This window comes from Arachis duranensis, chromosome 7 (genome assembly GCF_000817695.3).
Source record: "Arachis duranensis cultivar V14167 chromosome 7, aradu.V14167.gnm2.J7QH, whole genome shotgun sequence".
Taxonomy (NCBI): domain Eukaryota; kingdom Viridiplantae; phylum Streptophyta; class Magnoliopsida; order Fabales; family Fabaceae; genus Arachis; species Arachis duranensis.
In genome coordinates, this window is record NC_029778.3 from 25,877,486 (window position 1) to 25,891,144 (window position 13,659).

At 33.7% G+C, this 13,659-nt stretch overlaps 2 protein-coding genes across 2 annotated transcripts; one reads left to right on the top strand and one right to left on the bottom strand.

Moving 5' to 3' along the window:
- Positions 1-4,988: 4,988 nt before the first annotated feature.
- Positions 4,989-5,366, top strand: LOC107458430 (pentatricopeptide repeat-containing protein At4g14050, mitochondrial-like). Its single transcript, XM_016076639.1, has one exon. It carries the CDS (start codon positions 4,989-4,991, stop codon positions 5,364-5,366), a length of 378 nt encoding a protein of 125 aa, XP_015932125.1.
- Positions 5,367-5,625: 259 nt separating this feature from the next.
- Positions 5,626-8,300, bottom strand: LOC107458445 (L-type lectin-domain containing receptor kinase VIII.2). Its single transcript, XM_016076650.3, has 2 exons — positions 7,365-8,300; positions 5,626-7,103 (listed from the first exon to the last, which is right to left on the bottom strand). The coding sequence occupies exons 1-2, from the start codon at positions 8,170-8,172 to the stop codon at positions 5,878-5,880; spliced, it is 2,034 nt and encodes a 677-aa protein (XP_015932136.1). The 5' UTR covers positions 8,173-8,300; the 3' UTR covers positions 5,626-5,877.
- Positions 8,301-13,659: the final 5,359 nt, after the last annotated feature.

Genomic DNA, 13,659 nt, shown 5'->3' on the forward strand with positions numbered 1-13,659 from the left:
GGTGGCTGTCATTTTGAAAGGTGAGGTGAGAGTGAGAGGCTAAGGGTGGGTAAATGGGTTCAGGAAGGACTAAGCTAGGGTTTTGGAAAAAAAAGTCAACCGGCGTCGTTTTGGAGATGGTTTTTTTCTAAAAAAAATTCAAACCGGTCCAGGTTTCTTTTATTGAGCTTGAAATGACTAAAAAAAAGATGTATCTTACAGCCTGTTTGGAATGCATCTGATTTGAAATCATAGATGAATTGAATTCTATTCCTTGCTTTAGAATAGAAAAAAAACATGAAGTTGAATTCCGGTGAGAATTCAAATTCTCATTTTACCCCCATTTACAAATCAGACCTACTTTGGTCTGATTTCAAAATCAATTCTCACCTAAATCTCACTTAAACTGTGCAATATCAAAAATATCCCTGTCCAAATTATAATATTCCATAATCCCTTCACTTTCTTAAACCCTATTTTGCTTATTTATTGGAGGATTGAAGCTGCACACTGTGTTCGTATTCGTCAGGGTTGTTCGCTACTTTCACCATTCTCCAACAAGGTACAAGCTCTTTGTTGCAGTGCCGTGAAGCCTTCCTCTTCGAGCAACACAAACTCTTCACTCTGTCAATTGCTAGGAGCTGGAATTAGAGGTAGGAGAATGTTGATTACTTTGGCAAAAATTTGTTACCCATACTCTAGATTTGTGTATTTATTTAATGTGCACAATCTGTTTGATGAAATGTCTAATTTGATTTCTAGTTCCATAAATTGTCATGATTTTTTGGCTTGTTATTAGTACTGATGGTCATAATCTTCAATCTTTGTTTTTATTTTGAGCACGCGATTCCAATCTGTTTGATGATTGATCACTTCTTCATGCTCATATCCACAACAACTTATGATTTTATTTTTAGCCCGCGGTTCTCATGTATAATTGGTTTTGTTGCTACTGTTTGGTGATTGTTATAGTGTGGTGTATTGTTTTATGTAAATTACAGGCTATTTCATTATAGATTATTTTGTTGCTCCCATGTTAAATTGGATAGGACTCAATTAAAGAACCGTTCTCGATGAAAGATATTTTGATACATGGATTACAAATTTGGATGGAATGGCTATTTTGTTTTGAGCCTTTTACTGTTAATTAATTTTCAAGAATTTTGTATGGGTTTGTGATTGTGATGTCATCCCTTTCATGCGATGGTTCTTTTGGGTATAAGAGAAAACTAAGTTTCTTTCTTTAAACATGTATCCTTTTCCTATCAAATGCAATATCATTCTGTTTCTTTATTATCATCAACATGCTGTTTCTTTATTACTTTGATATTATGTAGGTATCTAATATGATAGAATCTGAAATAAATACAATTTTAGCCATAGTTACTTTTGTGGGCTATTTGGCTTGTATGCGATATATGATTCGGCAAATGTCTTGTATTGAAAGATCAATCACCCAATCTTAACGTCATAATAGAGAACAAATACGTCGAGAATTGATTGCTCAATTAGAAACATATTATAACTCACGTTCTATAATACGTATGAGTTATGATGCTTTCACTAGATTAGTTGCAATACTTCGTCAACGAGGGCTTCTTAGAGATAACCAATAGAGTATTATTGAAGAGAAAATGGCAAAGTTTTTACATATTTTAAGTGGTCATTCAAGTACTCGGGCAGAAGATTTTTTCTTTCGTCGGTCTACTGAGACTATTAGTCGACATTTTCACCAAGTCCTTAGAGCTATAATAACCATAGAGGATCAATTTTTTGTTCAAGTGAACGGCTCAACTGTCCCACCTTGAAATATTCAATAGTGGAGGAAGATTTTATCCTTACTTCAAGGTATATTTTTTTGTATAAATATAAACTTTTTAATAAATTTTTGTACTAATACATGGTCGTAACTATTAATTTATGTTGAAACTTTAGAATTGTATTGGTGCTTTGCACATTTGAAGATGCGTCAAGGTATAGAGGAAGAAAAGGTTTTCCTACCATGAATGTATTGGCAGCTTGCACATTTGATTTGAAATCTACTTATGTCTTACCTGGGTGGGAGGGCTCTACTTCAGATTCAGGAATATTAGAAAATACAATTCATAATAAAGATAATTTAAATGTTCCTAAAGGTATTTTGTCATTTTTCCAAATATAAATTTGTTGTTATCGTATGTTTTCAAAAAGATTATAATATTTACATATGTATTTTACAATTTGTTTTAGGTAAATTTTACTTGTTGATGCTGGTTATATGTTGAGGTCGGGGTTCATCACTCCATGTCGAAGTACTCGATATCATTTAAGGAAATATTCTCGACATCCTCCTGAAAATCCAAAAGAGTTGTTTAACTTAAGACATTCTTCATTGCGTAATGCAATTGAAAGAGCTTTTGGTGTCTTGAAGAATAGAGTTCCAATCCTGTCAGGGATGTCTAGATATAATGTAGACACAGTCAATGAAATCATCATAGCTTGTTGTATTTTGCATAATTTCTTAATGAATTTTGATCCTGATGAAGAAATTATTGCACAAGTTGATAGAGATCTAATGAATAATGTACTTGAAGATAGAGCAAGTCGTGAAAACATTGCTAGAAGGGAAGATGGACGAAGGGGAGAGATTTTGAGGAATACTATACCCGCAGAAACGTGGAATGATTATATTCGTAGACAACATTAATTTCTTATTATTTTGTGTACGTGTGAACATTTGTTTATTCTAGTTGCTTTGAATTGAACATGAGTTTATGTATTAATTAGATTTACATATATCATATACTTTTGTTATTTGTGAAATAAGTTAAATACTTCAATTTTATGTAATGTATTTGTTTAATAAATTGTTGTTTATTATTTTAATTTAGATTTATTGTAATAATTGTACTTCTACTTTTTTTACTTGTGATATAACAATAGGTGGTGATATGAATTTCGAAAAAGTTAGTGATGTTGAAGGAAAAAATGAGTGTGATACCTACTTTAAATGGACCATGAAAATGGATGACTTAATGCTTGAAGTTCTTAAGGAGCAAAAGAATAAGGGTCAAAAGGAAGATAGAACTTTTTCGGCTGAATCTTATAGAAAGGTGGTGGAGAAAATTAATGAGAAATTTTCTGTGAGCATTAATAAGAGTAAAGTTCTAAATCGTTTGAAAACTCTCAAAGAATAAATGGTTTTAGCAAAAGAAATTAATCAAAAGAGCGGAATAAGATGGAATGATACAATCAAAATATTTGAAGCTACACCTGATGTGTGAAATCTTTATGCTCGGTATGTATATTTTATATATATATATATTTGTCTATTTTAATATTAATATTATTTATTTTATTTGATATTTTGATATGAATTATTTTATTAATTTTTGTATAGGCAAATCCTAAGTTTAAAGCTATTAGAGAAAAACATCTTTATCACTTGGAAATTCTTAAAGAGATTTATAATAAAGATATAGCAAATGGAATGCGGGTTAAGACCGATAAACAAAAAGTACGAAGATGAAAAAAGAAAGATACACACGTTAATATTGATGACATTGATGAAATACAAGCAAACAATGAGGTGTATTTGGAAAATTTTAATTCCTTTGATTATGAAAGTATGCCAGCAAGTCCAACCTCACAAGCTCCACCATCTTCTATTCCATCGGTGTCTAATACCTCATCTGCTAAAGATAAAAAAAGAAAAGTGACAATAATAGACGTGTATTCCCAAGATATGACTATGGCAATGAAAGAGATTGCAAATGCTATTGTAAGTTAGCATCTTGAAATTTGGAAGACATCTGATATGAGGAAAGCTTTAACTAAATTAAGTTTGCAAGGCCGCTCATTTTGTGAAGCTCTTGAATGGCTTGTTACTCATCCTACTCTTCTTGGAGTATTTTTTGGCTTACCGGAAGAGCTTCGTCTTGAATGGTTGAGGGAAAAAATGGATTTTGAGTTTTAGAAATTTGTGGCAATGTTTTTAGATTTAAACTAATGTTTCTTTTTTATGTTATACTTAATATGATGAAATCTCTACTATTTAGACTTTTATGTTATGTTTAGTGTGATGGAAACTCAAAACTTCTATGAGGGTCATGTGAGGTTGATTTATTGATATGGATTATGAGTATTTTGTTTTAAATTAAACTTTGTTATGTTTATGGTTTATGGGGTTATCTTATTTTTAATTTTATTGTTTTTTAACAAAAATATGATCATATCAAATGAGTGTCATAATCACACACAAATAAGATTATAGAAAAAAATGAAAAAATAATGAGATGATTTTTTTTAAATAATTTAAATTTTTTATTTTTAAAAAAATTCTACCTATTATAATTTCATGGGTGAAATGGATCTAATTGGTGAGGTTGTGTTAGATCAATTTTACTTATAAGTGATTTATATAATTATATTATCTAATTTAATTGATAAATAAAATTATACTTAATATTTATTGAAGAGTAAAAATATCTTAGAGAAATAATGCAATTCATCAACAAATCATTCCAAATAATAAAATTCAATTCTATAATGAGTTAGTTGTTTACTTGTTTTAAACTATGGAATTGAATTCCATTTCTTTAGGAATTTATTTTTTGATAGATAATTCAATTCATTTAAAGATGTCCAAACAGTTAAGTTCTGTAGCATAATTAAATGGGCTATGCCACTCATGGAGTATGGGGAGAGTAATAAAGTTTTTGTAGCATATTTAATGGGATATGCCAATGATGCAGTATGGGAAGTGGTCAAGTGGAGGTAAACTTTCTGATGAAAACTGATTTTAATAATTAATATTTATATGTAATCAATTATATCACACAAATCAATTTCGTATATCTGAATATTAATGAAAACAATTAAGAACAAAATCAGAAAATTGTCCATTACTCAAATAGCAGTGCATTCTGTATCACTTAGCACAGCTTCAGAAAGTCTTTTTACCAATAAAACTTGATGATTCAAGATTCTACTAAGAGTTCTTTACTGAAACCTTAAACATATACACTTCCATGGATGGGAACACCTTCACTTACTCTTTGCTCCTAAAGTTCTCTGCCAACCTTGGTTTTATTATTCATGGGACTATGATTCATGGCCATATTGTGAGACTTGGCTTTCAAGATGACTTATTTGTTCAAACTGCACTTGTTGACATGTATGCTAAGTGCACTTATGTGGAGTGTGCACGCCACATGTTTGATGAAATGACGCAGAGAAGTGTCGTGTCCTGGAACGACATGAAGGTGAAGCAGAGCAACCGAACACATCCCATCTTCTGCACAAGTCCATATTCTAACTACTCAATCAGTTTTTGCAAGCCCAATACGTGGTCTTTATCCGATGAATTCATAAACAACAATCGTATTACGTGCTCATTAGTCTCGTAAAGTAATTATGGGTGGTTCAAATTCCATCTTGTACAAACAACAATTTATTGATCAGCCATAAATTCTCAAATAAAATTTTAATTTGTGAATGGATTAGTTTTTGGTCTCCATGCTGTGAGATAATAAGAAGAAAAAAAGGAGGAGGAGGAGGGTAAGACTCTATATCAACTTAATATTTATTCACTATTAGCTGAGAGTTGTTTATTTTAAGTGGGATCATCAATATATTGAGAAATGCATAAATCAATGTAGTCTCTCATATTAAGAATTGTGTTTAGTAATTGAATAATGACACAAATACATATAGATAGATAGATAGATAGATAGATAGAAAAATATGTTTGGACAAATACAAAAAGCAAATCTTAAGACACAAATTTGTATCTTTTTTGTCCTTCTAAATAGTAGAGACAAAAAGAATACAACTATATTTGCGTTATGTCCCAACTAACAAACGCAATATATGTACACACATATATAATCTTTCATCAGCAGCAGCAATCTTGCTTCACTAAAAGGTACAAGAATAAGCATTGCAAAGTCCAGTATTGGCACTACTATAAGGAAACAAGGCAACAGGGCGAGTTCTTGGAAGCTCAGGAATAGGCTTCTCCATGTTACCAAGAAACTCCACAACTTGCTCCATTGAGGGTCTCCCTTTGTTCTCATTCAAAGTGCAAAGCAAACCAATTTCAAGAACTCTAATTGCTTGCTCCAAGTTTATCAATGATCCCATCTTTCTATCTACAATCTTCACTTTCTCATCAATCTCATGCAAGTTCCAAGCAAAATCCAACAAATTCTTCTCCTCAGGCTTCCCTTCATCACTCTCATTCCTTTTCCTTCCTGCTATTACTTCCAACACAAGGACTCCGAATTCAAACACGTCTGCGCCGTGACACACTTGAGCCTCGAATTGTTTTGATTCGGCCCCCATTAGGACGAATCCAAAGTCCCCCAACACGGCTCTGAAGCTGACATCAAGGAACACACTGCTGCATTTCAAGTTCTTGTGGGCTAGTTGCTTGCCGTGGAGGAAACTCAAGCCATCAGCTACATCCTTTATGACTTTGAATCTTCGCGTCCACGGAAGAACGCCGGCCCCAAATAGCCATTTATCTAGGCTGCCATTGGGGACAAAGTCATAAACCACCATGACTTGATGATTGTCCTGGCACCAGCCTCTAAGGGGAAGCAAATTTGGGTGGCGAACCGCGCTGATTGTCTTGATTTCCTTTAACAAACGCTTCTTATCAGATCCGTGTGTGCCAAGGAACTGCTCCGAGAATCTCTTCACAGCAACCTGTGTACCATTAGAAAGCTTCCCTCTGTAGTACACTCCTCTGGAATCATTTCCAAGCAACTCAATTTCACTGTAAGACCGAGTTGCGGACGAAAGCTCAGAGAAGGTGAAGCGGCGAGGCTTGTTTGGAGGCCTTGGCCTGTGAATATCTACATCCATTGGACTTTTTGATTTGGCAGCGTTTCTTCTGTGCTTGCTGACAAAGTAGAAACCAATCAGAACAACGAGAACAATCGCGACCGCCGTCACGAAAATCAAGAAGCTTTTAGAAGGTTCGTCCTTTGAAGACTTTGTGGTAGCTTCTTCTGCAGCTCCAGTACTATTCTGAAGCAAGATCTGGCCCTGGCAAGTTTCGGATGACGGTAACCGGAGGAAAGCTTGGCTAGTTGAAGTGAAATTCCAAGAGAGTATATTATGGATTTGAGTATGGTTACCTATGTTGCGCAGATAAAAATACTAGTATTAGATATAACAAATTAGTGGTAAATTTAAGATGGCAATATCCAATACCAATCATACTACGTGTACACTAAAAATCAGTGACTAAATCAACTACCGGTATAAAATACATATTAAAATATAAAATATATATTGAAAATAAATCAAACTAACACATGAATTTACAAAAATACATGATGACTAGTTTTTTGTGTGCATATAGTATTTTTTATTCAATGCAGATGATAGTTTGTTACCTGTGGAAGCTGAGAACCCTACAAACATGTACTCATTTAGATAAGGAGTAAGATTAATGGACTCTGAGAAGATTGGCTTGGATGGATAAACAAATTGGTCGGCGAGGCCGAGATGAATATCCATCCTCCTTTGTTGACCATCATATTTGATCCAAGCCCTATGAACAGAACCATCCTTAAGAGAAACACCAGCATCAGAAGCATTTATAGTTTTCGTAGATACTATGGTACCTAAATTGATACCAATATGGTTATCATTTGGATCACGAAATTCAGGGTTCTTCCTTGTGTCAAATTCAACTGCAACTGCCTTATAGTCATTCTCACAAACATCATTGAGCATTGCAAGCCATGGACCAGATCTTCCAACTGTGAACTCATCAGGAACAATTATGAAGGTTAAACCACTTCCTCCATTGGAGGATTCATCAGAGGATGTTGAATTGTTGAGCTGAAAAGCGAAGGTGGTTTCGAAAGACGCCGGAGTTTGTGTTCTCGGATCTAGAAGGCGAATTGGGAAGTTGTAGATTCCTCTACCTGCTTGGTGCCTTATGTCAGTGTCTTGTGACTCAATTGGGATCTGAATTGCACCATTTTCATCTGAGAATTTGGCACTGCCTAGAAGCTTCACTTCATGGACTAATCTAGGGTTGTTGTTCAAGTTGAAATTTGGGAAGAAAAAGTGTTTGGTAACATTAATTGGAACATCACTAGCATAAGAAGAAACAGCAAATCTGTATGGAACTATAGCTGCTAGAAGATTGAGCAACAAAATTATGCAGAAAATATTATAGCATGAGGGATCCATCTCATCTCATGCCAGAAAAATTTAATAACTTAGCATAGGATGTTATGAATTATGATTGGTGGTGCTAACTGCTGATATTAATAATAATAATGGTGACAATGCTTCAAGTAAAGGTAGGGAAGATTGTACAAAATTTGAATTAGGTGCTGCAGGTAAAAAAACCAAATGACAAGATTGCTAAAATCTGACTAGATAATGTTTTGGACTCATCCTCAAAGAGACAAAATGCCACTTGAAAATTTTCTGGTTATAAATTATTTAGAGGTGGAAATTTTTTTCGCATTAATCAACTAGAGTTTGAGTTGCATCATTGTGCTGAGGGAAGGAATAACCGAATAAGCACTCACAAAAATTTGTCACGTGCAAAGTGTAATAATAATAATAATAAATATGAGATCAGTTAAGACGGTAAAAATATAATATTTTAATCATAAAATTTCGAGTTCAAATCTTTGAAAGGTGTATATTACGGTGAAAAAGAAAAATGGTGAAGAGAATGAAGATTCTCTTTGAGGAGTGGTTATATAATTATCACATAAAATATGTTATTTTGTTTTTGTTAATTTTAAAAATAAAATTAACTATTCCTTTTCATTCTATGCATATGAAAACCTTTTTATTATAAAATTGGTCTCTTTAAAATAGTATAAGTATATTTTTATAAGTTATATATAATAAAACAACATTCAAAAAAATAATTATACTAAATATATACTGAAATTTATCAGTAATATAAAATATACAATAAAATATAAAATATATATTAAAAATATTTTTTTAAATAAAAATAAATTAAATTAATATATATTTATATATAAATATATAATGATTGATTTAATAATTAATTTTTTATGATATAATATTTTTGAAAATTAAAATATTTACTAATGGAACAAAAGTTGATACGATTTGTATGCAATTGTAAAGATAACACAACTCAATTATTCATAAATGGATAATAACAAAATAAATAAGCTGCTGTGTGGGGTACATTTACCAGAGGTGGAAAACTGGTTATCCATGGTCCAAGAAATGGCACAAGTCTCTATTTATGTTTTTTTGGAAAATAAATGGCGCAAGTCTATCATCAGCCAAGGCAATCATGCAAATATATTCCGTAACCCAAATGAAAACCATAGGTAACCATAACTTAAATGTTTTTGTTGGACAAGTAACACGTGTCAAAAGGAGGCTTCTTCCGAATGAATAATGTTATTTAAATATCACAGAAAGAAATAATAATTATTATGGCTAAAATAAGTTGTGAAAGAATTCTTCTGAATGTTGATTTGGTTTAATAAATCTTAGATATTTAAATGTTAAGCAATCAATCAGTGCACCGTCTGCTAATTATTTTATAGTGCATGATTAGGATAGTCATTATAAGTTTATAACTATATTATTTTAGAGAAGTATAGGTAAATAATTTTTAATTGGCCAATTTTAAACAATTATAATTAATAATAATTAATTAGTATAAAGTGTAACTAAAAAAATTTGTTAGTCTATTGTTGATTAAACTCTTGTTAATTATCTAATAGAATTGCATTATTTTTTAAGAATAAATGTCCTTTCCGGTCTTTAACTATTTGTCCGATGGACTTTGCATCTCCTAACAAATATAAAATCCCAAATCGATCCCTATCTACTTTGAAATATGTACGTTTCAATTCGTACAACTGGTTTCGAGCAGGTCACTTGCTGATGTATCAGTAACTTGTCCACGTGGGTTTCTCTCCTTCATAATTGAGACAAATCGCCCCCTGAATCTTTGTTGAAATGCTGCGTTTTATAGAGTCTTATTCTATAAAATTCCTTCCTCTCCCTCGTCATTTACATTTAACCCCAATTCTAAAAATCTTTCTCCTTTCCTCCAAAAGAGCGTTACATTGAGGACGTGCGAGTGTGTTGCACTACTGTGTGGGAAGACATTGACTGTGTTTGGAAAGTTTCTTTAAAACGGTACGGAATACTTCGTTCCCTTCTATTTACTTTATCTGTTCCTATAGTCTAGTTGAGGAGTGTGTGAGATAGTGGCCTCGAAATTAGCTTTGATAACTTTGTGAGTGTTATGCATGTTGATTATGGGTGGATATGGTGAAGCATTGGCTTTGTGTGATGAGTTAGGGTTGTTGCGAAGCTATAATAGTGATGTTAACTTTGAAAGTTTCTACCTTTGTGTTTACTATGAGTTAAGAATTATTAACTGATAGACATTATAGTTATTTGCTCTTGATTAAGTTTGAAGTTTAGCTCTGTTACTGAATTGTGGTTAGAATTTTTGCAGATATCTGTGTTTGTTGTCCCTGTTTTTCATCATGGTGGGAGACTCAAGAAAGATTCAAATGGAGTGTTACGGTACGTAGATGGAAAGGTTGAGAAGTTTTCACTCATGGATATTGATTTTGTCAACAAGAAGGACTTGGAAGAATTTTTTAGGGGATTAGGTTATCCAGAATACAAAAAAATTTACTAGCTTGATCCAGTAGTAAAAAACTAGGAGTTTGGGCTTCATATCCTTAAGGGTGACCATGATATTAATGACATGTGTGAAGCCACCCTAATTTGTCCAGATAAAAATGAGTTCTACATCTACTTTGAGCACCTGGTAAGTCAACCAATGGAAGTTGAACCAGAGCAACAAGCAGAGCCAAAACCAGAGGAAGAGCCTGTTGTGGTCACATATGATTCTTCATCGGATGACGGATATGAGAGTGCCGAGGATGAGGCCTACAAGCCTCCTTCTCCTGGTTATGAGACTGATAGTACTGAGTCTGAGTCTCCAAAAAGACGTAGCAAAAATACAAAAAAAAACATCGGTGTCTCCATCAAGCAAGAAGAAAGTGTCAAAAAAAATGGTAAGAAATCGTCAAGGAGGTATACCGGGAGGAGAAGGAAGAGACATGGGCTATATAGTGAATCTAGTAAAGGAAATCAAACTGACACACTTGCTAGTGGGTTGGGGGCTGCCCAAGGACCAGTAGAAACAGACATGGGAGGCCCAGTAGTGGTTAATGAAAAGAGTGACAGTAATGACTACAACTATGAATATGCTTCTGAATATTGTCATACCCCAGTTTTTTCTGAGGATGAGAGGACAACGCAAGGACTTGATTTCAATGAAGAAAATGAATATGGAGAGGTTCAGTTTGAGCTTGGAATATAATTTTTGAGTATAGAGAGATTTAAGATAGCCTTCAGAAATGTATTTGTCTGTGATGGACGAGATTACATGTACATAAAGAATGAGAAGGAGAGGGTCAGAGCTATATGTGCAGAGGAGAACTGCCCATGGTTGATATACGTGGCAAGAAACTCAAAAACAATGGCATTTGAAATAAAACATTCCATAACAAGCATACATGTGGAAGGAATTATGGAAGTAACTTGGCCGATAGGACATGAATCACATATAAGATGGAAAAAAGGTTGATAACACAGCCTAAGCTAACACCGAAGAAAGCAACAGGACATATGAAACAAAACTACAATGTTCAGCTCCATCTAAAAATGATCTAGAGAGCTTTAAAAGCAGCTAGGGAAATTTTTGTTGGAAATGACAAGGCACAATATGAAAAGTTGTGGGATTATTTACAAGAGTTGTATAGGAGTAACCTAGGAAGCACGACTGACATGTGTGTTGACTCGATTCCTCAGTCTCTACCGCTGTTTGACAAAATTTACATATGCTTATATGCATATAGAAATGGGTTTATTAAGGGTTGTAGACCACTAATAGGCCTAAATGGATGCTTTTTAAAGGGGTATTATGGAGGCCAACTCTTGATTGCAATGTCATTTGATGCTAACAACCATTTATTCGTTATTGCATATACCATGACAAGAGTAAAAAATACAGAGAACTGGATGTCGTTCTTAACTCGGCTTCAGGATGATTTGGGAGACCATCAAATGTATGGATAGAATCTCATGTCTGACCAACAGAAGGTAACAACATGTGCCAATCTATTATAACAATAATTGGATTATAATGTTGATGTTGTTTAGAGTTTAGATTGTATAGAGAACTCTGTTTGATATAATTGGCTTATATCAAGTCCTAGTTAGACTTATGTTTCATATATTGGATTATAATTCGATTTCTGTAATAATTATAATTGGCATATAATTGGTTTATAAATAGAATTCTGTAGCATATAGTTGACTTATAGTTGGTTTATAGTTAGACTACTGTTATTTATAATTGGTTTATAATTAGATGTCTGTAGCAATTATAATTAGCATATAATTGGTTTATAAATAGAATTCTGTAGCATATAGTTGACTTATAATTTGTTTATAGTTAGAGTACTGTTACTTATAATTGGTTTATAATTAGATCTCTGTAGCAATTATAATTGGCATATAATTAGTTTATAAATAGTGTTCTGTAGCATATAGTTGACTTATAATTGGTTTATAGTGTATAGTTTTTTTAAACCATCGTTGCAGGGACTTATACATGCAGCAAAGAAGTCATGCCCTATACACACCATAAAAATTGTACGCTACACATTTGGAAGAATCTTCAACAAAGGTACAATAACAAGCAGGTAAATGAACTGTTATGGAATGTAGCCAAGTGCACTACTCAGGTGCAGTATAAAGCATCAATGGAGAAGTTTAAGAGTGTGTGCCATGGAGCAAGGGAGTATATGAATCAGTATGACCTCGGAATTTGGTGCAAGGTATATTTCAATCATGGTCTAAAAAATGACAGCCTCATCAATAACATGTGTGAGATTTGAAATTCTATGATAGTTGAGGCTAAGGAGAAGCCGATTCTAACATGTGTGAAGAGATAAGGTGTACAATAATAAAGAAGATGGCCAAGCATAAGAGAATTCTAAGGAGATGCACTGAAAAACTAGCACTAGCCCAGCAATAGAGGCTTGACAGGCACATTAAACCATAGAGTCATAAATGGAATGCACAATGGAGTAGAGATAATGACAGGGTTCTGGTGCACGAAATTGCAATCACACTTTTGCAATCTCGCACAACTAACCAGCAAGTGTACTGGGTCGTCCAAGTAATACCTTGCGTGAGCAAGGGTCGATCCCACAGAGATTGTCGGCTTAAAGCAAGCTATGGTTGTCTTGTAAATCTTAGTCAGGATATCAGAAATTATCAGGATTGATTGTGAAAAACAAAAGAACATGAAATGATTACTTGTTTTGCAGTAATGGAGAATACAGTCCTTCTTACTCCTTTCCATGGCAAGCTTGTGTAGGGTTTCACCGTTGTCAGTGGCTACCTCCCATCCTCTCAGTGAAAATACATCCCTGATGCTCTGTCACAGCATAGGCTAATCATCTGTCGGTTCTCAATCAGGCCAGAATAGAATCCAGTGATTCTTTTGCGTCTGTCACTAACGCCCCGCCTTCAGGAGTTTGAAGCACGTCACAGTCATTCAATCATTGAATCCTACTCAGAATACCACAGACAAGGTTTAGACCTTCCGGATTCTCTTGAATGCCGCCATCA